Source organism: Platalea leucorodia, assembly GCF_965183815.1.
Source record: "Platalea leucorodia genome assembly, chromosome: 4".
NCBI lineage: Eukaryota > Metazoa > Chordata > Aves > Pelecaniformes > Threskiornithidae > Platalea > Platalea leucorodia.
The window spans coordinates 21,549,477-21,577,061 of NC_138826.1; the positions used below are offsets into that span (position 1 = coordinate 21,549,477).

Sequence of the window (27,585 nt, forward strand, 5' to 3'; positions counted from 1 at the left end):
ACCCTATCAATCAATCACCATGAAGCTCCACTAGGTAAAAGGAAGTAAAATTAATTCTGGAATAAGGCAGTGACAGATCAGAGAAACCCTTATGTATGCTCTTATTTATACCATCTGAGGATCTGATTCCTATCTGCATATAAAACATAATGGAAGATGTTAATAAAGCAACAGAAAAGCCTACATCAAACATATTTTGTGCTTATTTTAATAGGAAATGGAGATCTTTGTGACTTTGTCAAAGTCAGAGAACAACAGTTACGGATTCTCTGTAGTTCTCAACAAAGTGGACAACTGCCTGTATGTTGATGAAATCTTGAATGATCCTGCCCTGTCTGATGGAAGACTAAGAAGGGGAGACAGAATCATTATGGTACAGTAATCCTTTGAGTTTATACAGAGGACAGAATATTTGCAGATCAATGTCATTTAGCTTCAGTATTCTTCCTTCCGTAGGGTCCAGTTTATCACATATTTAGGCATGCAAGTGCAAATGGATCCCTTAATAAATGCAATTCTGCTGACTTCAGTGGGACAAACTTCAGACTGAATAGATTGTATGACCAGACAAATAACATGAATCATCTAGCAGCAATGCAAGATAACCGAGACATTAAATGCCTTCCTAATTAAATGACATAAACTGAATTAATGTAATAAGATAGGTGACATACAAAGGATTGCAGAATTTATGTCCTTTGTAATGTATGAATAAAGCCTGTTTTCAGCCTGGTTCATCTTCAGTTTCTTGCATTAGGCTGTCTTCCTTGTTTTTTGCTACAAGACCTTGAATTTTGAGAAAAAAGAGCTATTTTTATGAAAACTCTGCATTCAGAAAAATAAAAGTTCATGGAAGAAATCTTACTACAATCTTAAATGTTGCATTCACTGGCATTAAATACCACAGCAAAGCAGAAACATGAAAGTGAAACCTAATTTAAGTTCATGTGCAAAATTTAGAGTGGAGGGAGAAGTACACGATGGCACAGTAATCCTTTGAATTCCATGAGATCTATGACATCATTTTACCGGTTTGTCATTTAGGTGAATGGAATTGATGTCACATCTTTACCATGCAATGAAGCCCTGACTTTACTGCAAAGCTCTCCTCCTGATCTGCATCTTGTGGTTGGTCGTGCTGACAGTGATCCGCATCCCTCTATTAGGCCGGATGAGATTCCTGAAATTACTCTCACAAAAGGTGCCAATGGACAGCTAGGTGTGTAGTAGATACTATGCATACTACTTTGGACAGGGATTACAGCAATCACAAGAAAACGATAAGCAACTGTGGTCTTGGATCAATATGATCCTGAGTGATCTTGACACCTTTATACTCTCCTCCATCACCCATGACCAAGGAAGGGAGAGCTTTATTTTGGGCAAGGCCTTACAGGAAATACTAATATCTCTTTATTAGACCAATGAAGATAGTTGGAAAAATTATCTTTATATTATCACCCTATCAACTGAAGTGTCTGGCGGATGCCCAGTGTTGTATTTTTATGTTACTGATATACAGAAGTTGTTGGTAGTTAGATAATAATGTCTACTGCCTGCTGAGATACACAAAGATCTGTTTGGAGGGGAAAAAAAAATAAAAGGCAAAGTTTAAGAAGGATGAGCCACTGGTTAGAGCAATAGTTCTCTATTCAAAAAACCACCGCTGAAATCCTTGATTCACCACAGACACAAGGCTTTATTTACATTGTGCAATACAAGTGATAAAAGAAATCCCCACATTGTGAGTATCTTGGTATTTCTGCAGAATGTGGTGAGTACTGCACACAGATAAACCTGCAGACCCAGGAAACAGTATAGCTATAGTTACTCAGGTACAGCATCCTGTTTCCAGTTCAGAAACTAGCTTGTTCGGAGCTTGCTTGAATATAGTTGTACAATTCTGTTTTGCCCTGTATATGTATCTCCTTAGTTGTCATATGCCTCTGTTCCCTATGTCACTCTAAAGATTGCAAGGCACTTAAGCACTCTGGTAATGGAGGAGTTACTGCTATGCAGCTAAGCATCTTATTCAAATGACTATTCAACATCAGGTGAAATAAAGCACTGGCATTAAATACCACAGCAAACGTTGGTGATTTGTTCAGCCTATCTTTCAATGACCCACATCTATTCCATTAGGCTGTATGTCACTGACAGTGAAATTCAAAACATGCTGCCACAAAAGATGCTTTCTCTGCATTATTCTAGGCTTGAAGCTGACAGGAGGAGCTGGAAGCAAGTTACAAGGTATTTATGTGCTAGAGATAGTGCCTGGCTCTCCTGCCAGTGTGGAAGGCAGTTTGCAGCCACGAGATCAGATTGTTTACATCTGCGGACTGTGGACTGAGGGCATTAGCCTGGATGATGCAGTGAGAGCATGTGAAGCTGCCACCCAGAATGTCCAAATTAAAGCCACAAGGTAAATCTGAGCATACTCGATCTCAATCCTAATGTTAAAGCAGGTTTCTAAATTTTACATCAGCAAGTCAAACAATAAAAACAAGACAAACTACAAGGAAAATGCTTTACCTCAGAGGTCTGCATGTTGCAACCTGATACATAATATCCATAAGGTATCTTAACTCCTTGCAATTACAGCAAACACAGTGAACACAAGTAGACTCATACGACACAAACGAGAACTCTTCAGACTTCATCATCCAAACACTAATGTGAATCCTTTAACTGTGAGGCTGGCCACCATTTTCAGATATCCTGTTCTCCAGGGAAAAGATTTCCACCACTAGTGCCAACCTTCTCCATACCTTCTCAGATTCACAACTACAGGCAAGAAACTACCTCTGATGGGAAACTCTGAGTAACTTCCAACAGCCAAATGTTTTAGAAAGGTGTTAAAAATGCAGCACTTAATCTGCAGCAAGTTAAGAATTTCCGTCATCAGTTCTTGGCTGCACTTTAGATTTATTGTGTTCTACAGTCTGATAGAGCACCAGCAGAGGTCCTGGACTGACATAGAAATAGCTTCCAAAGATCTCAGAGGAACAGTCAAATAGTAGCCCAGAAGTATGTGACCAGCTAAGTTACATAACCAGAGTTAGCAATAGTGTGTCTGTCACAGCTGTCTTAAAGCAGTTCAAACTTCTACCAATGTTTTATTAACTTGCGCTGCGCTAACAGATGAAGAAACTGCAGCCTCATTATGCTACTTGCTGTACAAGCAGTTAGTAGGCAACACACCCTGATCGTAAGAATTTACGATCTAAGGAGACAAACAGAAAAAGAGTAAACGAAATTACAAAAGATCATTCCCACTTTATAGGGGGGGAACCGAAGCTGAATTCGAAATGTACCACAAAGCAGTTCTGTATTGGGACAGATGGTTTAACATGTTCTTTCTTTCCCCAATCCATTTAAATAAAACATTTCACTGTTGTTAAATGCAGTCAAATATTTTATATACTGATATAAATGCTCTTCAGGAAAGCACCATTAACAAAATCATAGAAGTACAACTACAGTTTAGACAACTGACTTTCTAAAAATATTTTTCATATGTGCTTTACAAAGCATGCAGCTCTTAATGGCTCATATATTTCACTTTTTCTGCCCCCAGAAATGGCAATCCAGTGGTTCCTATAGAGCAGGAAAATAGTAAGTAAGGCTAATATTTTTGGTTTTTAGTTCAAAACTTGCTTCTGATTTTGGGAATAAGCATAAGGTATTGATTCACTGCATTTAAAAAGTTATTAACAGATTGTAACTTGGCATTCAGTGTTTCTCTTACAACCATTCTAAGGGTCTGAAGAAAAATTGGTAGCTCTTTAAAGACAGAAATAAAATGTATAGATCTCTGTAAAAAAAAAAAATTTATTCCATTTTGCATAGTCAGTTTCTATTTTTTTAATTTGTTGTTGTTAAATGGGAACTTTACGTGGTCTCTTTTGACTGAAACTACTCTCTAAGGGGTTTTCCAGCACTTTTTGAGCCACTATTTAATATGAGCCACTACATCACCTAGACCAACTTTTTAAACTGTTATCAATAAATCTATAGAAAATCAGAAACAGGCAGCACCAATATCGCTTAGTTAATATAAGAGCATTCCTATCGGGGACGATATTTAATACTATAACCGACACGAAACTTCAGTAATCATCTGCACTAAGAAGACTTGATCAGAATTACTCTAGTGGTAGAAGGAGTCTCAGCAAGCAGAGGTTGCATCTGCATCATCAGGTGGAAGGATAGGTATCACATCTACATCACTTCACAGAAAGTGTATTGGCTATGCAAGTAATACTTTCCAGTGTTCATTTGGCTGGAGTGTTAAATCAGGTCCAACCCACAGTTTCATTTACCTGACTGGATATCTGATTTTTTTTTAATCATGCAAGGATGACCTGAAAAAGTAACCCTGGACCAGAATTGCTCATATGCCTACACTCATCTGAATACTGGCATATGGCTACCTGAAGAAATTATCCCAAGTCAAGCTAGTTACAGATTTCCTATTCTACAACAACTAGCCACGCGTTTGGTTTTATAAACTGAAGCAGCTTATTTGTCTTATTGAAGTACAAGCTTCTTTGAATTTGCTACAAGACACAGATAAAGTTATGTGTACTCTCAGTTACTGTGGTGTAACTAAAGCATGGTAAATGCATATCCTTGTTAGGACCTTGTTTACACATCCTTGCTCCATAAGCTTTGCAGATTCCAAGATTTCTCAAGACACCTTCAAAATAGGTTACCAGATCTGATCCACCTCTGATACAGATTTTTGAACTCTACAATGGTACAGTTACCTGCCAGAATCTGGTACAAGATTCTTCCCATTTATAAGGCACTTTTAAAAAAAAAATCTATAGTAATTTGGTATTTGGTGTTCTGTTTGCTATCACCTCTGATAGATTTATAGATAAATCTATAATAATTTGCTATTAAGGAAGCAAGCCTTCATTTTATAGACTCTCTTAGTTACAAAAAGGCATACTAAAATTGTAAATGCAACAGGGAGCTCATTTTCTATAATTCGTACATTAAGAGTACTTTGTGGAAGACAACTAAGACCACGAAGGTATGATAAAGCAAAACCCCAAAACTGGGGGTGGGTGGGTAGAGGTGGGAGTGTCAAGAAATGCACGTTATCTTCTTACATATCCATCTCTGCAGGCACCCTGCTTCTTCCTCTGCCTGATCATTGCCACACATCTAGAATGACTCACTCTGATCTCTGACTGTTGTTACAATTTTAAAAATAGCAATGACTGAGATGTAATATTTCTGCAATTCATGACAGAATTGTTTATATCCCTGTGCAAATAGGCAAAATTAATCATGCAGTAGTAAGTGTCTCAAGCTGCCTCATATAGTATCAATATTGGATATTGATGCTTTGTTTGATAATCTAAGCACAGTGTTTACATTCCCTTGTGTATATGAAGGTTAGCAGGAGGCCTGTCAGAACAAACCTACATGTATGCTTTTAGGGCCACCTGCTGAGGCAGAGAAAGCCAGTATTTCTTTCTCAAATGAAAACCTGAATCCCCAAGAACAGCAGCTGCTGCATCAACATGGTAAGGATCTTTGTATTTTGCAATTAGGGTTTGTAAAATTTTGTGCTCTCTTTGAAAGAAAATAAGCCTGTAGGTGGTACTGGCAGCACCTGGGAAAGATTAATTCTTCATAAACAAAACTGCCTCCTCAGAGTTTCAGAGAACATTTTATACATTACCTCTTGTCCATCTGGTGTCTCTGGCCCCGTAACATGCAGGTTTTAAAGCTTGCTTTGGAATCTGCTCACTGGGAGGTAAAAAGTCTAAAGTGATAATGCGCAGAAGGCTCAGTTCACAGTTCAGGAGTGTAAGCCCACATAAATTCACAGGAATTTTTTTGTATTTTACATGTCAAATATAATACGTTTTATTATGTCTCTGGTTATGATTTTGAGTGTTATACTATAGAACATTTTACCAGTACAACTGTGTAAAAATTGTTGCTGCTTTTTCACAGAGAAACATTTGGAGGAAAAAAACAGTGGTGCTCAGAAAAACACTCCCGATTCTCCAGAATGTAAGGTAAGTGACAATTTTATCAAGTGTGAGACAGCCCATCAAGTGAAGTGAGCTATATGGAGTGAGATTTTTTCAATAGCAGTATTTCATGTATTTGCTTCTTCTCCAGTTTCTTTGAAAATGTGAATATAATGCATTTGGAGAGTGTCCTGTGAAGTGTTGAATTGTTTCAGCATTCATGGACTAGAATGGGCTGAGCACTTCCTGGGGTCAGACTCTTCTACTGCTATTTTTCATTGTATAATATCACTATTTTACCAGCTTGGTAATACAAGCACGACTCATATGATGTAGCCCCTCCATTAGGTCTTCATAGTACTCCTAACAGCTTACAAGATTAACCCTTAGCTTAGAGAGAAGATAAAGCACAGGAAAAAGATACAGAATGTCACAGCATGGGATCTGGGGAAAACAACTGTAATTGTGAAGCCTTTTCCACAACAACCTTTGAAACCTGAGATTAATATATTTCATTCTGAAATTCTCAGATGGAGAATTTGAAAAGAGGGTAAAACTACTCCAAACCATTGGAGTATTATGCAGCATTGACATAAACCATAACAGTTTGAATTTGGCAAGAGTAATGCCATTTTTGAAATGATTAAGTCCTAAAATACACGTGTGTTCTTTGAAAAAAAGAAGTAATTTCCATGCTCAACATACAATGCTTCAAAATTCTTACAAGTGCAAACATCACTTCTGTTTGTGCAAACATGTTACTTGAAATTACCCACATTGGGACTGACATTTCATGGGAATAGATTTACTAGTTTTCTCTCGATTGTGGTTTGCAAAAAAGGCCTGTATCTTGTTAAAATTAGACCTCCAACCTGGCAAGAAAATTGGAACAATTTTCTCACTTTTGATTAAGTCATCACTATTACTGCTTTTTCTGCACCATTTAATCCATGATGGTTTATCTGTTCAACTTGCTAAAATAATTTCTGATGATATTCGCAACATTGGAACTAGTCATGCTGCAAGTCATAAACATTTCTAGGTTGCTGCTATTTCTGACATAATACTTGACCCTAAAAAAGCAGCTGATTTTAAAACTGAATGAAGTGCTAAAGCTGAACAGATGAGTATGTTGGAGCTGCAAGGTTAAGATTTTCATCATAGAACGATAAAAGAATGGAGTACATACTGCTGGAAATGAAAGTGACTTGTTTGTCAATGAAGGTGATGTATCTGATGTATTATAAAACGATTACAAAACTATATGTCTCCTTGCTCTTAAGAAGTTATTTTCCCCTCCAGCAATTATTAAGAAAGATTATGGAAATAAGTATGTACTGTTTTCATACTGTTACATACATGCAACTGCTATGTTAATCACTGGAAGTTCTATTACACCTATTCAAGAGAAGGATATATCCCATAATCTACATCAGCCAGTGAGGACTGTGAAGCATAATGGGATTCTTTGGTATTAAAAATGCAAACAAAACACGGCCCTGAATAAACTCCACTTTAGACTGTATCCTTTTCTATTGTAGGACTTCATTATTAAGATTGAGCTGGAAAAAGCAGAAAATGGAAGCCTAGGATTTGCACTGGTAGGTGGAAGAAATGGCAGGGCTATCCTAATAAAAGCCATCAGCCCAGACAGCATTGCAGATCTAGATGGGAGGCTTCAAGTTGGTGACATCCTACTTAAGGTAATGCTTGTTCTTCATTATTTTGGCCTACATTTTCTCTAGTTACTCTATAATGAGCATTCTGTTCAGTATAAAGGTTGTGCAGATGGGAAATGGGGGCTACTTGGCACAGCAACATGTAGAAGATGGTGTCCCTTGGGTCCTGGGGGTCAGAGGGCTGTTCTGCTACCCACCCCTTGCCTAGAGTTCAGCTTCCTGTGGGATTGGGCCTCTCTACAGCTGGAAGGTGGCTATTGGGCACTCCAGCAGATTACCAGACCCAGAAGAGCAGGGCAAGCGGCAAAGGGCAACTACTCCATAGTGTAACTGTGCCCAATGAAGATTACACATGAAAAAATCAGGGAAACAAGAGTTAACTGACCAAGCGTGCAAATAACAGCTAACCAGGAGGATACTGAGAGGAACCTATCATCAGTGCCAGGTAGGTATTACAAAGACAAGCAAAAAGCACTGGTATTAGAGCTTTTCTGTCTTTATTTAAAACGTTACTATGTTAACCACCTTTTAACATAAAGAATCTTTTTTTTTTTTTTTTACCTCAAATTATTTTTTTCTTCCCCCTCCAGGAGTTTCAATATTTTTGTTTACTTTTCTATTTTTCATTTACTTCCATCTTCCTTCAGAGCAGTGGGGGAAACAGTGCCCTCTTAGTGTCTCAGAAGAGATGCAGACTATCCTTTTGTGGTGTACTCCTGGCAATCACAGTATAAAGAAGTAGAGGAGAGGATCAAGCAAGTTACTAAAATGGGAGGGGTTGAGGACACATGAAGTGCAAAGAAGTTATATAAAGAATGCTCAGTGCTGGGATGTGTGATTAAAAAAAGCTTTCTGTTACAGGAATCTGGAAGTACACGTCATTGTATTTTTCAGGTGAATGAGACTTTCGTGTCTGGTCTGCCACGCCAAACAGTTATAGACCTGCTGCGGAAGGCTCGAGGCACTGTTCAACTCACTGTCTGCCGAAGCATGGCTTTGCATTGGGCTTATTTAGGCAATCAGAGCAACAGGATACCTTCTCCCCCAACCACAAAAGCAGAGCCTGGTAAGCAGCCACATCTGCTCAGTACATTACAAAAGTGGGATTACGTGTTGCCTGAATTCAACTTTCCTATTAGCAAAACAATTCAATATTGTTAATTTACTCTCGATTCATTAAGTTACTCCCAATTCATAGCTGTTAGATACAAACGCACTCTTCACCCTGATCTGCAGCTCTGGCTAAGCTACTCAAGACATAGGACCACAGGGAAGGAATGCCCAAGTGTGATTTTTTTAAGTCTAGTAATAGTGGAAGCAAAGCTGCAAGACCCTTAAAGGTGCTTTAGCTCAGCTAATGTTTCTAAGTCACGAAGGTTCCTGATCTGTGCTGATTTTACCCAATTTTATACAACTTACTGATGGAATCACAGCCAATTACTGACCCAGCTGCTAAAATACATTTCCCACAAATTTCACATCCCAGCACTCCTACCTTATCTCTTGGAAGTACTGCACCGCCTGTTCTGCCTGGCAGATAGCTCCTCTCCCTTCTGTGCTTGTTCATATTCAAATCCAGAAGCCTCTGCTCCCAGGTTGATTGCTATTAATTTGAGAGCACACCCACCTGTATAAAGCAGTACTTAGAGAGCTGACTAACTTGAATGGAAGAAACTTGTGCTGTAGGCTCTGCTCTACTGAATACTCAAAATTTAAATACTAATTAAAGCTGAGAGTAGAAGCAAGGGTATACTAGTACCAGTAGGTTATGGGTTTATATTCCTCAACTTTCTATTTCTTTGAACACTGAAATTCTTCCTATAATGTGGAGAAACTTCAATGAGAAGAATACAGAATTCCTCCTTAATATACCTTCTGGCCTGCTGGTTACAAATTGGAGGCTTTGTTTCAAATCTTCTCAGGCAAGAAGCCACTGCCATTGCTATTTGCTTTCTCCCCAGCTGACTAGGGAGAGACACAGAGCTGACTGTGGGTTTTGGATATATTTTACAGCAAACATTTGCGCATCTAGTCACCTTTACTGATGCAAACTTACCTGCATAGATATTTTAGGCAATTCTGCTGTTAGGTAGCAGCTGCCTCTAGGGTTTAAGGATCTCATTTTTTTCAGTATCTATTAGACTGAACCTAATCCTCTTGAACTCCTAGGCTGTGTCATAAGCACTGGACACTTCTTCACTTACTGGAAGCTACCCTGTGTATTTCAAGAGCAAAGCTTTCCCCTAAGGATGAGAAAACTATGCTCAGCACTGGCCTGGAAGGAGGATGTTCACTGCCCCATCTCTACTCTTGTTTAATTTCGGGGGTTAACAATGCAAAAGAAGTGGAAGGACGGCCAGTTATAAAAAGGCTGATTGAAGCTCTTGCCTTATTAAGGGCTGTGGAAATGTTCCCATTCACTTCAGTGAGACTAGCCTTTTCTCCAGCTCTGCAAATTCAAGGAACTAGCTGTGGGGATGTTTATTTGCATCTCACATGACATTGGTGAATTACACAGTTGCTGGAATGTTTAAATTGTTTTCCTGGACCAGCAAAACCCAATGGTATTGTAGAATCACTGGCATCTAAGTTAATCTATGGTATTTGTCCCTTAGCACTGCAAAGGAATGGGCTGGGTTAGAGAGGGCAGATTTAAATTCTGTTTCAGGTTTTTTATAACTGCTGTTGATATAGGGGTCTGCTTCAGTGTATCTTCTGGCAACCTGAATTATGCTGGCTTCTTCAGTGGTGATATATGGCATTTCTGCTGTACTAACCCTCTTAGAGCACCCATGAAAGGGATATCCCGTGCCAGTTTCTGGAACTATACCTCAGTGCCTCTTCCAAGATCAAAGTCCTCTGGTGTGGGTGGCACAAAAGAAATGGATGTATATTTTCATGCTTTATAGGCATTTTACTTTGATTTTGTTTTCTGGTATTCAGACAGTGCTGAGGGAAGCCTGCGAGCTCAGCCTGTTTTCACTTTCAAGGAAGAAGAAGAATCCAACCAGGTGTGCACCAAGGTAAAATCTGAATCAGGCTTCTAGACGTTATCAGGCAATGTGCTCATATGTTTGTTGACAAAATGGGTTTGCTGCAATGTAGGCAAGAACCACACCTTCTTAATGAAATAAGACTAATGTGAGGGAAGGGTGCTGCAATGACTGGAACTGCTAATATTTGAATGAGTCAGGGGATTCCACCAAGATAAGAGCATATGGTTAGTATAATATGTATGCTAAAAAGGTGGGGGGAAGGAAGGTTGCATATACAAGTCCAGTTCTCGTGCTTTATAATATTGGAATGAATGATTTATTAATTTTACCATTCTTTCAGTATTTTAAAACCATATATTTTAAAAGATTCAACTGTCTGTCATTAATATTCATAAATCCAAGGCAACCAAAATCCTTCAAACATGGTTATGTTTTTGAATCTTAGTAAGTCCTGCAAAACATTCCACATCAGATTTTACAGCATCTATTATTTCTAAGTTTATAACTGTAAAACCTCTCCTCAGAAAATGTGATATAGGTCTTCTTATCCTCGAGCACAAATAAAAAAACCAAACCCTTCCTCAACCAATATAATCAAACTAGAAAAAGGAAGATAGAAGAAATCCTTGATTTGAATAAGCTGAGGAAACCTTGAAGAGGAATTTGTTTGAGGAAGTTTTAAGTACACTGTTGGAATGGATGTTGGAACTAAACTGTTACAGATTGGTAAAATGTAATATCAAAACAAGGTCATGTCTATGATCTGACAAAGAAGTACACCCAAGAAATAATACCAATGATGAGAAGTAGTAGATAGTACTAAGGTTACGGGTTCCTTATTAGATTCCTGAGTTAGCAAGGTATTAAGGCACACTTTTCGTTTTAAGCATGTGGTTAAGTCTATCTAGTTCAGCACAGCACATGTCTAACTTTAAGCACATGCTAAAATTTTTTGCTGACTTGATTCCATTAACTCTCTCTTCTTCATTATTTCCAGCTTGCCTTTAGATGTCTCCTATGAATAGAAGCTATTTATGCTTTACTTTATAGAGCACAGCTGCCATCTACTCCAAAGACGTAGACTTTGAAAATGACAAGCTACTGAAAAAACACAGATGCAAAAAAGCAGCAGCAAAATACCTTTCCTTGGCAAATAGAAAATAAAAATCCATATAGCATTCTCCAATCAGTGTAGTCAGTAGGTGCAGAAACTGGGTAAATGAATTCATGGTTAAGTAGTCAGCCATGAATTCCTCTATTCTAATGGGGAAATACAAGCACAAAAGTAAGAAAATAAAGTGTAAGTGGCAGCTACTGTTAAGATTCTGTGGGGCATTCAGTAGTTTATACTGTGTAACACGCAAGGGTGGTTTCTGAGTGCATGTGGAATATTAAACAGGGAAAGATGAAGAAACACCACTTAACTAAAATTTAAATAATTATCTGTCAAGTGTTACAACTGAGAAGGAGCCACTTCCACATACAAACGGCAGATGTCCTGCATCATTATTTAAATGCAGGACCCAGTTATCATTCTCTAGGACAGAAAAACAGCCACCAATACTATTGCTTCTACTGTGCATGGAGGGCGATCAAGGGTCTGCCTTCTCTGTTAGCTGAGTGCTTCTTCGCAGAGCAGCTGCACCCTGCTTCTAACAGCTGGCATCGTTGTGTCTGAGATAAAAAAGGGAAATTATTACCAGCAATTCCATCTCAGACACTGGTGCTTTCTGCTGCCAAGAGCTGGGAGGTGAAGAGTAGAGTGTGACTCATGATTCCTGTGATTGCATTTTCTTTATGAGATCAGAGAGGATATAACTGACATGAACCTTTTCAAAGTTTAGTCATGCATGCTAAGTTGTAGAGATGTCTGAAAACTGTATTGTTATGAAACTCACAAATACAGCTGATGTGGCTTTTTAATCCTAGTAGATACTGCAATGCTGAGTCAAGGTTATATATTTTCATCTGAAAGTGAAAACTAGTCTATTTTTCCTTTCCTTCTTGAGTGAAGGACACATTTTTGTCAGATATAAGAAAGATTGTTGATGAAAGTAACTATATTCTTGATGTTTTTGTGTACTAAATTTCCATAGCCTTTTCTTATTTTAAACCTGCAGGATCCAGAAAGTACACACAATTGCCCTCTGCAAGGTCAGCTGGCTGGACAAGACTATAAGGATATCATGAGTAACATTTCAGACAGGTAAGTCTTTCAAATGCAGTAAAACTATTAAAATAAATAGCATGGATAATTTATTTTTATATTTCCAGAGCTGTCCTAATATGGTACGCAATTGCACTCGTGTCCTAATTGATAGAAATACAGTTCTATTGGAATGCAGCTCCATCTGCAGTAAGAGTTGCTAAACAGCTTCCACACAATTACTAAGACAAATGAAACAGAAGCTTCTAGGTGTAACAGCTCATGCAGACGTGCCTAAGCTAGCTTTAGCCTTTCTAGCTGAGGAGGAGAGAGAAGAGTGGTAGTGCTATCGCATTGGTGTGGGCAGGGTCCCTGTGGGTTTTACTAAGTGTTCCAAGCAGGTTTTGCAGCCTGGGCTGGGCCCTGTGCTACCATGGCTATAGTGATACAGATGTTGAACTCCAGACATCTGGGAATCAAGAGAATTTGAGGATGTTACTCCAAGGAAAGTATATAGTACAAGAAGAGAAGAATTTTACTTCAAATTTTAAATCTACAGTACAATGGGAAATCAAATAATGTAGTGTTGATAAGACATGGGCAGTTCTGTCTATTATGATGATGCAGAATATATGAAATATGATTATTTTCTTTATCACTTATAACCCACAAAAGTGAAAAAAAGGACTAAACGTTTACATTTAAAACTTAAAATTTTGTAAGAACAGTATTTAGCCAATCAATTAGGGGTGCAAATCTTCCCTAACTTACCTGCTTGCAGAGATAAAGTTTGAAAGAAGCTTTGAGAGCATCTACAAGTGAGAACATCCATGTGAACATAGGCTCAGTGCCTCTTGCTATTATCTCATTGCTAATATAACATTATCTTGTGATATACCAGGTAATCAGGTGTGATTACTATTAAATTATCTTGCTCTGTGTGCAAGACACACAAATGCATCTATGGCTAATACAAAGTTATCTTATCATATATAGGGATAACAAGTATCTTTTCTGGTTGTTTTGCAAATAGGATGGTTTTCTGGCCCCTGTCTTGTAACCTGAATCTTTTTACTACCAATGTTTTCCGGTATTTCTATTTTCTACTTGCAAAAGCTTTGTACAACTTGAACTCTTATTCTCCCTCTTAAGTGTACCTTTTATTATTTCTAACATTATGTATTATGATCATACATAGGATAGGATAATGTAAGACTGTGATATGCTTAGGCCTACTAACATAGTTAAATGTTAGGTCTGAGGGTTTCGGAGTTAGCCAGTAGAAGAATATTTGACCCATTCTGCACATGGGTCAAATAGTTGTATTCTGGATTGCAGGCATATCTTCTACCTAAAACATATTTAAGTGCTTTAAAATTTTCTGAATACTTTAGGAAACAGTAACAAGCAAAGCGTATTTAGCTATGATTGCCTAACAACTCAAAAATGTCATACATGAAAATTTGTCTATAACTGTGACAAACCCTATTTTCAATCATTTTTGGGCAGCTTTTTATACAAAGCATGTTCTTATCTCTTTGAAAAAAATAAAAGCTACATACAGATAATAGTATTCACTAGCTATCTTTGCAAACACTACTCTGGACAAAATGCTACTATTACTCCTTGAACTTATGTTCTTCAGAGCTCACACGAATTATTGAAAACAGTTGCTCAAGAAAGTTAAAAGTGACCAAAAATAGATTAAAACCAAAACCTTTCTATGGTTCAGATTATGAAAGCTTCTGCCACTTCCATAAGACCATTCAACTAATGTTGTTTTACAGGTCACAGAAATATGCAGAATGTGAAGGCTGCAGTAGAGAAAGTCATCAGTCTGAGTCAGACAGCTGGAACAATGAAGATGATGATATGCCCCATGGGATTTCTGTTCTACCTAGAAGTAACCATGCAAAAACTTCTCTTGTTTCTTTAACATTATAGACCAGCTCCTCCATATATGTACAATGAGAACAACAGTAGTCCCTTGTATACAAGCTAAGAATTTGTTCTTTGTGTCTTAAAGAGCAGGGCACTCATGACACAATTTTTACTATTGATGCATATGAAGGCCATCAAACCTTTGCAACATCCACAAGAAGAGGGCCTACATCAGGGTCTCTCGAGCTCTTGGCGAACTACTAGAAGGAAGGAACATGAGTCTGAATGTAGTTAACTGAACCCAGGGAGGGCAGCTCTGCTGGCCATCACCCACTCACCACTGCTCTGAGCACCTCTGCCTTGGAACTCCAGTTTCAAAAGGATGAGCAACTTTTTAGGGGTTTTTTTTGTGTTTGTTTTTTTTTTTTTGGTGCCTTTTGTTTTGGTATTTGATTGGGATTTTTTTTTCTAATGTTATAGATCATGTCTTTCCCCAAAGGAAAATCTCTGAATACCTTGATTATACTCAATTAGGTGTACAAACTGATCAAATAAGAGGAAAAGAAAGGTGTTGAATTAATTTGAGCAACATCATGACATTTGTTCAAATCATGCACTATTGGATAGTGCAAAGAAATGACACATTGGCTCAGTGGCTGAACAAAAAATATGACCACTGCAATCTGGGTCAGAAGCAAACTTGCAGGAGCTTCCCAGTGCATAATTAAAAACTTGAAATTCTTAGTTTGTCCCAAAATGAATAAAATAAAAGCAGATGGATTATCTTACTGACTGGATGTAGTAGAAGGCCTTTTTCATATATGAAAGGCAATGACAAAGGCGGCTTTGAGAATTAATGGAACAAATTCCAGGAACATACTGCAAAATGTGCTTGTTATCACTGCATGCAATAGGTTTTTGAAATCATTCTCCTCTCTCCCTTACTGTTCCCATACAACTCCTCAAAAAGTAAATGAAAGCTTACACACAAATGTAGAATGAAAGGGTCAAATTCAATCTCAAGACTTTGCTCTCAGAATCACCAAATTTCACTTCATATAATAACTTCATTAAAACCTCTAGAACTGATGTGCTTAAACACATACTGAAGCACTTTCACAGCTCAGGTGCTAAAGGCCCTCTGATATCAGAAGACAGTTTACAGAAAGAATCTGCCTAGTTGTTCCTATAGGAAATTAAGCTGCTTCTGCCCCAAACAAGAATAATTTGTGAAAGGAATCATACTGAGGATGTTGCAGTATCCCATAGATTCTCTGAAACAGAGGCCTCTCCCTGCTTCTTCTTGCTCTGTAGAAGCAATGAATTGCTGATGGCTTTTATCAGAAGTAAACCACAGTTGTCTCCCTCACACTACCAAGCTGTGCTGGCTAGCAAACAGAAAATTATAACCAATCTATCTTCTACTACCTGCTCAAAGTTTGGGTTTTTTATTCCACTTGATCTGGAAGGAAAGAGAGGTATATGGGAAATAGCACGCTCTGTCTGGAGCAGGGGATCTATCTTTACTGGCACTCTCAACTAGTTAATAGAGACACCCTCACATCTGTGAGGGTTAGAGAACAGAAAGTGAACAGAAAGTGTCTTAGAATCTCGGGCAAGGCAAGTGTAAGCTGTAGCCCAAGACGAAAGCATAGCAAGCACAACACTTTTGTAACAGAGATTAGTTGAGAGTAGCAATGACATTTTACAAGAGGAAAACAGAGCATTGCTCCTTCAGCCTACAACAAACCTGTGGAACAGATCATCAGGTTTTCTTTCAGACAGTGGTGTGTTATTCTTCGCCAACAGTAGCCTGTGACTAAAAGGACAAATTCCATAATTCCTCTGCCTCAAACCATTATTTTTTACCAAACAAACTACTGTTTTTACACTACATGGTAACAAAAGCTTTTCAATTGCTCTAGTGCAGTAGTGATATTTCTGGAGATACAAATGTTTATCCATCTTCTTAGTCTGTCAAGTTTCAGACCAGAACATATACTTCAGGATGAGCTAATTAGTAAAACTGAATCCTGATTTTGGTGCATCAAAAATACTTCACATCTTGTTCTTGAAGGGGAGCGTAAGGTAAGATGAAAAGAACAGAAGATATTTTCTTACTTCAGGGAGGAAGGATTTGCAGTGATTATTCCTAGCAGTGGGTTGTGGCAATACTAATTTTCAGGAAAGTGTTGGAAACATGAAGATGATTCCCTGTGAAGACATGGCCAGAGTCTCCTATACGAATATAAACTAGTGTTAAAGTTTACAATTCTGCAAGGCAGTTTATTTAGAACAGGCTGTATTTAGAAACTGTATGAGGCAATAAGCTGCAATAGTTGGATCTGCTTCTAAATTACATGAAATGTGGTGCTGGTTGTATCCATGGTGCTGACTTATTCTTCTTTCTGCTGTGAACATAAGTAAGCCAAAAATATTTTTGCATATTTCACTTCCACAGTATGAGCATCAAAATGTACTTAAGTACTGCAGTCTCCTAGGTTTTAAAACCAAGATTTTGCATAATGAACAATAATCATTAAAGGCCTTTGTTTTTTTGTTGATATATAGGCAGAACCTTTGCTTCTGGAGATGAACTGACTCAGTTAATTAACTTTAAACCATCACTGACTGGAGTAGGTCCAAGGACTGGCATCACAGGTCTTATTCGAGGCCTTCAGTTGCGGATTGAGAATCAAGAGGTGTTAAAGGAGTTTATGGTAAAGTGTGATACGTTTTTAAGATCTGAGGGTTTAGCAGAGCTAAGAAAGTGACTTTTAGCAGCCTTCTGCATACTGTAATGGAGATCCACTTGTATATCTTTACTAACTCCACTTTCTCAGAGAATTATTCCAGCCAGAATGGGGCTTCTACTCTGCTGTTTGGGTGATGTTGCAGTATTTGGATCTCTCTTTTTCCACACAGGTCAGGCTTACACTGTTCCCTGTCCAAAGATACTGCCCACATGGAATGAAAAATAAGTAATACACAAAAGTAGAGTATGAATCACTTTTTCCTAGGCTGACTTCTTCCTATTACCACCTCAGCTCTGCTGAACATCTGCCTAAGAACTATTCTAGAGGCTGCATTAAAACAAGACATCCATGCTGCTAGGGATTCACTAGTGTTGAAACACTTAGTTGATGAAAGGAAAAGGCTTCACAAAATGTTCCAGTGATCCATGGAACTCATTGCCACAAAATACTATTAAGGTCAGGAATCTTGTGAAATTAAAAAGAAAAAGTAACATACTTCCATAGATGATGAAAACACATAATTACATCTGATGGCATATAAATCATGAAAAAGTGTAAAATTAGGAAAGCATATAAAATCTCTTTTTTCAGGATATAAATAGAGTACTCGGTTATCAGCAAATTCCCAAAGAACGGATTATTTCATAATTCTTCCACACAGTACTGGAATTTCCTTTAAAGGGTGTACTCATCAACACTGAAATAGGTTGCTACCACTTTTCCATAGTAATTACAGCGCTATCAGTTTCTTTCAGTTGGCTTTATATCTCTGACTTTCTGGGTACAAAATCCCACAGGCTCAAGTGTATAGGATTTGCTGACTTCCCCTGAAGGCTCAAGGGCATGTATTAATTTCTGTTCATTCCATTCCATTACTGACGTAAGCATAGCATACTATGAGCCAAGTCACGCGTCTGCACAGAAAACATAAAGATCTAATAGGGAAAGCACTGGTTACCAAAGCCAATGGATATTTTATCTGATTAAAAGCTGTAGTAACTGATGAAGAAGTTAAAGAATGGTCATGTGTTTCAGTCCATATACACTGTGTAGTGGCATAATGTGATAGCTGAGCATTGTGCAATGCATACCAAAGAGGTAAAAGAAGAAAGAATAGTGAAGGTAACTCAAAACTGTAAATGAAATTAACTTGTGCATTCCTGCTTCCAGCTACACTGCATTCTGTTCCCCTAAATCTGCTATGAAGTACTTACAACCATATGATTTGCTCTTAACATCATTGATGCTGTTCCCTATATCCATCACTTTCTCTGTCACTGAAAAGTATTCACTGACATTCACTACCTGTTAACAGTGCAATAGTTGGTGCTTCAGTCAGTATGTTATCAATTATGAATGCTGACATTTGGCCAAGACACTATTCCAGACATCTATTTTACAGCAATATACAACAGAGATCTGTAATGACAGGGGCTGAGGATGTGGGTTGGAAATCTCACTTGAAAACCCCAGAAATTTTGTGCAGGCTGAAAAAAATACAAAAAATTTCAATTCCTTGCCTAGAAGTTTAGAGAATGATGTACTGATTCTCTTCTGTAAGAAGTCTATTTGCCCGTCTGGGGTCACATATAGCAGTGAAGTTTGCTCACACTGACTCTGTAAAGGTTGTCTGTAGAGGATGTGAACAACATGGATTGACTATTTCTCTTTGATCTAGGCTTTAGAACATGTGAAACCAACAGATGACTGCAGAACTGGCAAAGCACCAGAAAATCAGGATAAAAACAGATACCGAGATATTCTTCCGTGTAAGTATGCACGGTAATGAGAACATACATTCAGTGAACAAAGACATTGGAAAACCGCAAAACAGCTGTAGTACTGAGATGTAGCAGGCAAATCCCACCACATGCTTAGTCACAGAGAGCTCCACTAATAATGAAATGTGTTGAGATTTTTCCAAAGGAGGTAGAGTTCACATAAGCATGTCTGCATTGCACAATATGTAATTTTCTGAAGTATCATCTTCCACAAGGCAGGACTTGGTCTGGTAGGGGGCCAGCTGTCTTGGTGTTTCCTTCTCTCTTTCTCAGAGATATTGATCTACTACGTTTCTGTGGGCAAGTGTAAGTTGAACTATAATAGCCGTTCTTTAAATCTATTTAAGGGTACAGCTACATCTACTGCTTGTGACGCAGTGGAATTCTGAAAAGTACAGTGGAAATCATGGAGTTATGTAGCTCTTGGAAAGATAAAGATTCTTTCGGAAGTATTTGAAAGTATAAAATCCAACCAGAGCTTTCAGCTGCTCAGCTCTGATCAGAGTCAGAAACAAGTTTCATCATTGATGAGAAGTCATTTTAGCAGGAAGATTTTGAGTCCAAGAGCTGAATGACTGCTGTTAACAAGGATTTCCAAAAAATAATATACTGCCCGATGATTCCCCGAGAGGTATCATGACAGAAGGAAAACACTTTCTAGACCCTTGATGTCTTTCTAAACTGCAGCAGCAGGACAACACATGCAAAATTTGTAGCACAGTTACGTCTCTATATTAGTGATACAGTATACATTCTCAGAAGTTTCCTGTTTTATAACACAAATATCCGATGACAATGTTCCCATGCCATACATTAAAAGTAATGTTGGATACACTATTTTTAATTACTGCCAAACAATTCTATGGTAATTAGAAGGCTTGTCAGAGTGTTACACAAGTATCTTAAGAGAAATAAAGCTGCAGTGAACCATACAATTAATCTGTGGGAATTCCTATTAGCAGTGATTAATATTGGTGCTACTAACCAAATGTATTCTAAAATTCAGAGGCATACTTTGCTGCTAGAGGCTGAGGTTCCCCATCTCCTGCATGCTAGAGATGGTAGAACTGTTTCAGATCTACAGCTGAAATAGCAACTTTCTGTTTCTGTACAGACGATAAGACACGAGTTCCTCTGGGAGAAAAGAATGGCTACATTAACGCAAGTTACATTAGAATGAAAGTTGGAGAAGAGGAACATTTCTATATTACAACCCAAGGGCCTCTGCCATCCACTGTGGCTGATTTCTGGCAAATGGTCTGGGAGAGTGAATCAGATGTGATTGCCATGATGACAAAAGAAGTGGAGCTAGGGCAAGCCAAATGTCATCGATACTGGCCTGAACCTCCCCATGACTCTATAGACCTTGCTCATTTCCATCTCAGGCTAGACAATTACCAGATTCTGGAATACTTCATAATTAGAACAATAGAAATGATCAACAAGCAGGTGAGTTGAGTGTACTTAATACTTTCACATATGATGAAACTGATTAGATATTTTACATGAGTAAATGCTAGTATTATTGTTTGCTTCTTCTTTAACATTTGCTTGCTATTTTTTAGGAATGCAAAAACCTGAATAACAGGCATGAAATTAGGATTAGTGAGATGATGCTTCTTTGCTCATTGCACAAGCAATGGATCCAACATTACATACATTTGGACAAGAATGTCCAAAAATTAGTCCTTTAATAGTCACAGAGCTGGTGTATTCAGTGTTTTGCAGAATTTCTTACTGTTCTCATGAAATCAAATCAGTAAGGGCTGCCAGAGTGGGTTCATATTCTGTAATCGTGGCTGGAAGGAAAGAGGGAAGAAGGTGGTTTCACCCTAGAATTTAGAACAAATGATACTTCTTTCATGCATGAAAAGACATGAATACACAGAAAACTACAAATCTAGCAGCAAATTTTCAGAAACCTAATAAATACAGAATCCAGGTGTAAGAACAATGGAAATCAGGACAACTATAAGTCTATCAATGTCTTGCCTCAATATTAAGTAAAGCTTTGCAAAAATTTCTGCAGGACATATTAATTAATGGAATAATTAAAAGATTCGTACTTGTGCCAGACTAACGTGGTGTCTTTTTCCATCAAGAAAATAGTTTCTCTATATGAAGAACACACAATTCATCTTATGTCACTGAGTGCGAAGCATCATAAAGCATTTGATATGAGTCTTCCCAAAAGATTATTAAGATGGGAATATGGGCCATTTTATGTGATTGTTTCAATGAACATGTTATGTTTACTATGTTTGTCTTGGACTGGTATCAAATTACTACAGAAAGCCACAGGTTTACTTCAGCAGAAATCCAGACATGCATTCAAATTCTTCTGATGGTAAAAATCCAGGTAGTTCTTTTGCATTCAACTTAACACATTTTGGCAAGCTGGCAAAAAGAAGTACTGTCCCAGACCATTCAAATAATAATACTCTTTATCTATCTACATTATGATTATTCTTGTAAGCATTTTTTAGTTCATTTGATTTGTATGTTGGGATATCTAATCGCAAATTGTTCTTTCATATCTGATAGCCAGAATAACACTTACGATCTTACTATCGTGGCTATCATGTTACTACTCTTCTATTGGTACGGTTTAGTTCAGTTACAAAAACAATTTTAGTAAAGAGTACTGGAATGTTCTAATTTAACAAATGTTTTTGTTTTTCCATTCTAACCAACAAATAAGATAACTACATCCTTCTGGGGCAACAGAGTAACTTCAGTGTCTCATCAAAATTATATGAAGTAAATTTCCTAGGCCTGTGTCTTTGGAGTGCATTTCTGAAAACCTAAACGAAACCTTAATAGTGTCAAGTATGAAAAGCTGAAGAATTGTAGGGTAGACAAACAATTGACTAAGAATGAGGCTGAAGGAAATTTTATCAGTGGAGTTCCTTGAAAACAGGTCTTAGGACTGATTATTTTTAACATTTCTGGTCTTTCTCTTCCAGACTGAAGAGAAGCGCATTATAAGTCATTTGCAGTTTACCACTTGGCCAGACCACAATAATCCCAAACTGGCTGAGCAGCTTGTAAAATTTATTTGTTACATGAGAAAAGCTCACAGTACAGGACCTATTGTTGCTCACTGCAGCAGTGGCGTTGGAAGAAGTGGAGTTTTGCTGTGTGTTGAAGTTCTGCTCAGCTATATAGAAAAAGATCTATGTGTAAGTATCAAACAGATTATCATTAAGTAAGTATTACAAATTTGTATGCAGGTCAACAACGTGTGGGGGTATCTTAGACCACAGTAATTCCTGGTAGAAATCTTCCTAACAAAATGGAATAAACCCAGCTTTTGTTGTTTTAAACAACAAAGATAATAACTACAAATATACTACCTGTAAAAGAACTGAGTCACAGCTTCCCCATCTGAACATGCTTAAATTTTTCTTTATAACTTGCACGTCAACAAAATAAAAACTGTTCTCTTCCGATAGTTCAGCATCAAGCAGATAGTGAGAGATTTGAGAGATCAGCGTTTTGGCATGATCCAGACTAAGGTAAGTTCTCAATATTCAACTAGATTATGATTTTTAAAAGCCTCAATTAGTGGTATATATCCACATGCTTTGATAAATCTGGGGCTTAAAGCATATTTTAGCCCTATCATTTGAGGAAAATAACAGCCTTCCAGGCAAGCGATGTCTAGATTTAAATATGAAAGATCTGTCCTTACTAACTAACTGAAATAAAAGCAAAGCACAAATATAGTACAGATACCAGCCTCCCCCCCCGCCTTTTTTTTTAAAGCAAAAAGAAAAGCAGAGAACGACAACAAAACCAGTGAGATACCATAAACTCTACCCTGCAAAATTGCAGTCTTCAGCTGAATTCTTGCTATTGCTGCGTTATCATCACCTCAGTAAACCCTTCTACTGCTGAGTTAAACCTACCTCTGAAAAGAGTTTTCACACAGGAAAAGACAAGATGTGGCTAACTCAATTTAGAGCAAACAGGTGGTAGGAAGAAAAGCAAGACAAGACTAGGATAAGTTCTTCCTATAGGCAAATATTTTAGCAGATGCTTCAATATATTTTTCTTCAGGATAATGATTGAGCATGTGATTAAAATTAAGCAAATAGATAACCTTCATTGACCTAAATGAGACTTGAGCACATGCTTACAGGTACTTCATTGAATAAGAAAGTGTTCCTGAACTTTTACGAGTGATGGAACAAGAAGAACAAGGATGCTTTTAAATACCTAAGGTTGTGTATCCATGTTACAAAGATGCTGATGTTATAAACAGCAACTCAGCCAGTCCATCCTTCTTGGTCTAGAATTTATGTTGAATGTAACCAGGTGTTTCACATTGGTGTCTCTACGTACAGGATGAGTATTTATTCTGTTATGAAGTTGTGCTAGAAGTCCTTCAGAACCTTCAAGCAAAGGATTCCTACTGACTGCAATATGCTTCTTCCCTGTTCCTGTCCCCCTTGGACTCCAGGCTCCACTCAGCAACTGCTTTAAAGAGATGTCAAGCCAGCACAGACAAGTGTTACATTACATGCTTTGTTAGATTACTCTGATTTCTAAGGCATTTCAAAACCTTGCTTAACATATCCTGTGTAAGTCATTTAAATCGCGGAGAAAGTTTGGAAAACAGCCACCCAACACTGTTGCACTGCTGTTAAGTTGCCATGGACAATTTGTGTGTTCTGTGTAATAACTTGTTAATTGTTAGGAAAATATTTTGGGACTGTGACAAGAAGTTAGCAGCCTTTGGAATTAGCTTTACTGTCCAGAGAGCAACTATAAAGATCTAAGATTCTGTTGGTGTTGGTGGAAGATTAGTTGTCCCTTACATATCGTTGTGCACTCTTGGCTTCTGGACTGCAAATCAGTATTTTCTACAGTAGTTATGCTTTTGTGTGGAAGGACTCGAGTTGTTTCCCTCTGGTTGCTTGAACAATGTAGAACCATTTCCAGTCATCACTCCAGCCCAAGAATTTATACCACCATCACTAGACATCTTAAATCAAGAAACTGACAGAAAAATAGGATGCCTTTAACCCTACTTGGTTCTCTTCAAAGCAGAAGAGCATTCTAATAATTGGATGGAACATTAATTTTTCCCAGCAATATGAACAGCTGAAGATAGCATCAGTATTCTTTCACTCTGCATCCATGTAAAAAGGAATGCAATACTAAGCCAGATGAAATGACTGTGTGTGCATTGTGGCACGCATATACATTTCGTCTTGCCCTGATCCTCTTACAACTACCTTGTAATTCTTATCTAGGATCTGAACCAATTGATGGGAAGTCCCACTGGTTTCAGTAGGGGCTGAATCAGATCTTTAAATTAGAGTAAATAATTCTCTGTACAGTTTATTTCTCTTGTAAAAAGTATTTCTGTTAGTGAGAGTTTGAGTGGATTTGAGCAGAAATCTGCTATTCAAGTTTGTAAGGTTGTTCCTGTTTCTATAGTACTACTTCTAAGTCCTTTATCTAGAAGGTGATATGTATGGAAGTGACGTTATTAGATGTGCATTGGAAGAGTAACTTTTAAACATAGGAAATTATAACAGCATTTATTTAATTGAATTGTACATATTTTTAAAACTTCTTTGATTTCAGAAAAGGAGAAAAATATTAAGAGGCATTTGAATATAAAGCTGCAGTAGAAACAAGACAATAAAATAGCTGTTTATTTTCATTACAAATGAGAGGTTTATGGTTCAGAAAGAATCAGGGATTAAATACAAATTAAAAGTATGACTTTTAGAAAAAGCCACTGTAATACAATCATAATTAAGGCCAAAGGCCATTTTTTCTTTCTGCCCTCACATGATCTGCTGGAAGTCAGAAAAAGATAGAAATGAAATTTATGATGTGAGCCAGATGCTAATTTCAAACATATTGATAGAAACCCAGAGTAACTCTAAATCAGTGGAGCAACCCTGGACTTATATTGGTATAAACATAAACATAATTCAATGTTTTGTCTTAAATTAATTGAATTTGAGCCTTCCCAGAAGCATTACTCTCCATACATTCTGCATTTGCTATCTTTATGTTGCATATAAAGGACTATTTGCACAGTTTTGTCAAGTGTCATCAGCCAAATTTTCATTCATAACTTTGTTACCTTCATTTGGTATTTGGCCTTTCGCTTTGATTTTAATTACTGCACATGTAATACTATGCAATGAATGCACTACACTGCACACGAATGCACAATTCACTTTTTGTACCACAACTTTAAAAAGCTTCTCAGTGAAAATATTCCTGTACTTTATGCAAAGGTGTTTTTTCTGTGGTTTAGAACAAGCATTCTGGATTTAGAAGACAATCTTCATGGCATTATTTGTTCCTCCACATTTGTGCATCATCTTTACAGTTCTTCGACAGAAGTGTTTGCTGTTTGACAGAAGTTTTTCCTGTTTTACAGGGATATTAAAAAGATTTCTGAAAACACTGAATTGTGTTTCATTTCCATTCCTTTTTATGAAAAAGCAGCTGTAATACTTAACTGCTAACCAGTAAGAGCTCTAGGGAAAATAATCTTTTATTAATTGGGGCTTATATTTAAACTTCCTCTAAAGGCAGATTTTGTGATGATGGTACCTTTTGGACATTCCCCTAAAGCAACTATTACTGACCTCTGAGACATTCTGCCATATCCCATGTTCTTATCATTTAGGAATATAATAATTAAATGTTTTTAAACAGATACTATGGTTATGATCCCCATAACAACATCCTCACTCAGACTGAACTTGTTTTGGAAGAGACATACACTTTTACACAGATCTAGTCCTCTAAGGCTGCTAGCAGAGTAAGATAAAACAGAACTGTCCTTCCAGATATTTCATAATCTGCTATATAACAAAGAAACTTTCATCCACAGAAAATCCCAGAGCCTCTCAAACCAACTTTGAGTGGGGCCAGATAGATGCAATTTACCACACGCTTGGTGACAGGCCCTCCCTCTGTCACAGTCCCAGAGTGATCCTACAGAGCAAGTCTCTCAATCCACAGCCTGAAAACATTTTAAGAAAACTGCAGACTTGCAAGGGTTCTGCACGTGTTTGAAGCTAAAGGCTGGTCACCTCAGTACTAGTACCACTCATGAGCTCTGCTGCTGACAGTCAGCCTAGACAGCAGATAAATTTTGAGGAGGGAAAGACTGAAATGATAGACACAGCTTCTTCCTACAATAGACACCATGTTTGGAGAAATAAACAATGAGTCATCACTGGAAAGTGCTTAGCAGATGTGGCTGCTGTATACGCTCTCTTGGAGATGCTAAGGAACCACCTGTTCTCAGCTTCCCCTTTAAAGGCAGATTCAACTTCCAGCTCTGCTGCAGACTTCCTGAATAAGCCAAACCACTTAAACAGGATTATCTGCGCCTCACAGGTTTCTTCTTTTAAACTGCACTATTGGGGTATACTCATATCCTTTATCGATCGGGCCACTGAGCAAAAAGTGTAGATAAACTGAGAACAGCTAGAAGACTGTTAAAAAGCGTTTAAGTCTAGGGGAATCTGGCTACATTCAGCAGCTCATACACCATTTTCCCCCACACATAGCACAAATGAGACTCCCACTTCTGTGTTCTTTATTCATGCAAAACTCCCGTGGAGATCAAGGCTCATTGATACACATTCATTTGGAACAAGAGATAACCCACTCCTTAAAGAGCTCACACTACTTGACAAGTCAAGCTAAACTGGAAAGAAAAGAAGACCTACTGTCCCATTTTTGTCATAGGGAAGTGAGGCAGGGGTTGGTGATTTGTCCAAGGTCTACAGAGTTTTTGGAAAACTTGGGAACTAAACTCAGATGATATAAGCTCTGATTTTGTGCCTACACACAAAAGTATCTTTCCTCGGTCAGAAAATAGGATCATACTGCTCTGGACCATTTCTGATGTGATATTATTTAGCATATAAAGTGGTCTGACTGGAACTTGCACACATCCTAACATGCAAGAGATTTATTATGGTACAGAATCTCAGTCTGTGTCTGTGTTCACAATACTTCTAAATCGTGTTACTCTACCACCTAGTCACCAATCAGGACAAGCTGCTGCGGTACAAATGCAAACAAAAAGTACACATTTGTTGGAGGCAGTGCCTGCCATAACAAGCACTCACAACAAGTAAACATCTTCTAGTTCTCAGATTCATACTGTAGCACAAAAACTTGTCAGTGATACTCTATGTTCAGACAGTAGCTCTGTCCACGGAACAGCATACCTCGTCTTCTTACTCTGGAGAAGCGACTGTTTTACTGCCATTGAGACTGCTGCTAAGTTTTTTACGTCCACCATTTCATCCCAATTTAAAAGCAAGTATAGCAAGGACAACCATCTTATAGCTAG

The 27,585-nt window shown here is 37.8% G+C and overlaps 1 protein-coding gene across 1 annotated transcript in view; it reads left to right on the forward strand.

Annotated features, from left to right (window-relative positions):
- FRMPD2 (FERM and PDZ domain containing 2) overlaps nt 1-23,656 on the forward strand; it is a gene marked incomplete at both ends in the record, with an annotated part of 60,309 nt that extends 36,653 nt beyond the window's left edge. The window contains 17 exons of the mRNA XM_082309287.1: nt 215-373; nt 1,045-1,219; nt 2,212-2,422; nt 3,578-3,615; nt 5,454-5,540; nt 5,977-6,041; nt 7,538-7,699; nt 8,570-8,741; nt 10,619-10,698; nt 12,792-12,877; nt 14,605-14,720; nt 17,270-17,418; nt 19,133-19,223; nt 20,350-20,684; nt 22,202-22,417; nt 22,691-22,753; nt 23,585-23,656. Of these exons, the coding sequence (XP_082165413.1) occupies nt 215-373; nt 1,045-1,219; nt 2,212-2,422; nt 3,578-3,615; nt 5,454-5,540; nt 5,977-6,041; nt 7,538-7,699; nt 8,570-8,741; nt 10,619-10,698; nt 12,792-12,877; nt 14,605-14,720; nt 17,270-17,418; nt 19,133-19,223; nt 20,350-20,684; nt 22,202-22,417; nt 22,691-22,753; nt 23,585-23,656 (2,277 nt within the window). The remainder of the gene's footprint in view (nt 1-214; nt 374-1,044; nt 1,220-2,211; nt 2,423-3,577; nt 3,616-5,453; nt 5,541-5,976; nt 6,042-7,537; nt 7,700-8,569; nt 8,742-10,618; nt 10,699-12,791; nt 12,878-14,604; nt 14,721-17,269; nt 17,419-19,132; nt 19,224-20,349; nt 20,685-22,201; nt 22,418-22,690; nt 22,754-23,584) is intronic.
- Nucleotides 23,657-27,585: the final 3,929 nt, after the last annotated feature.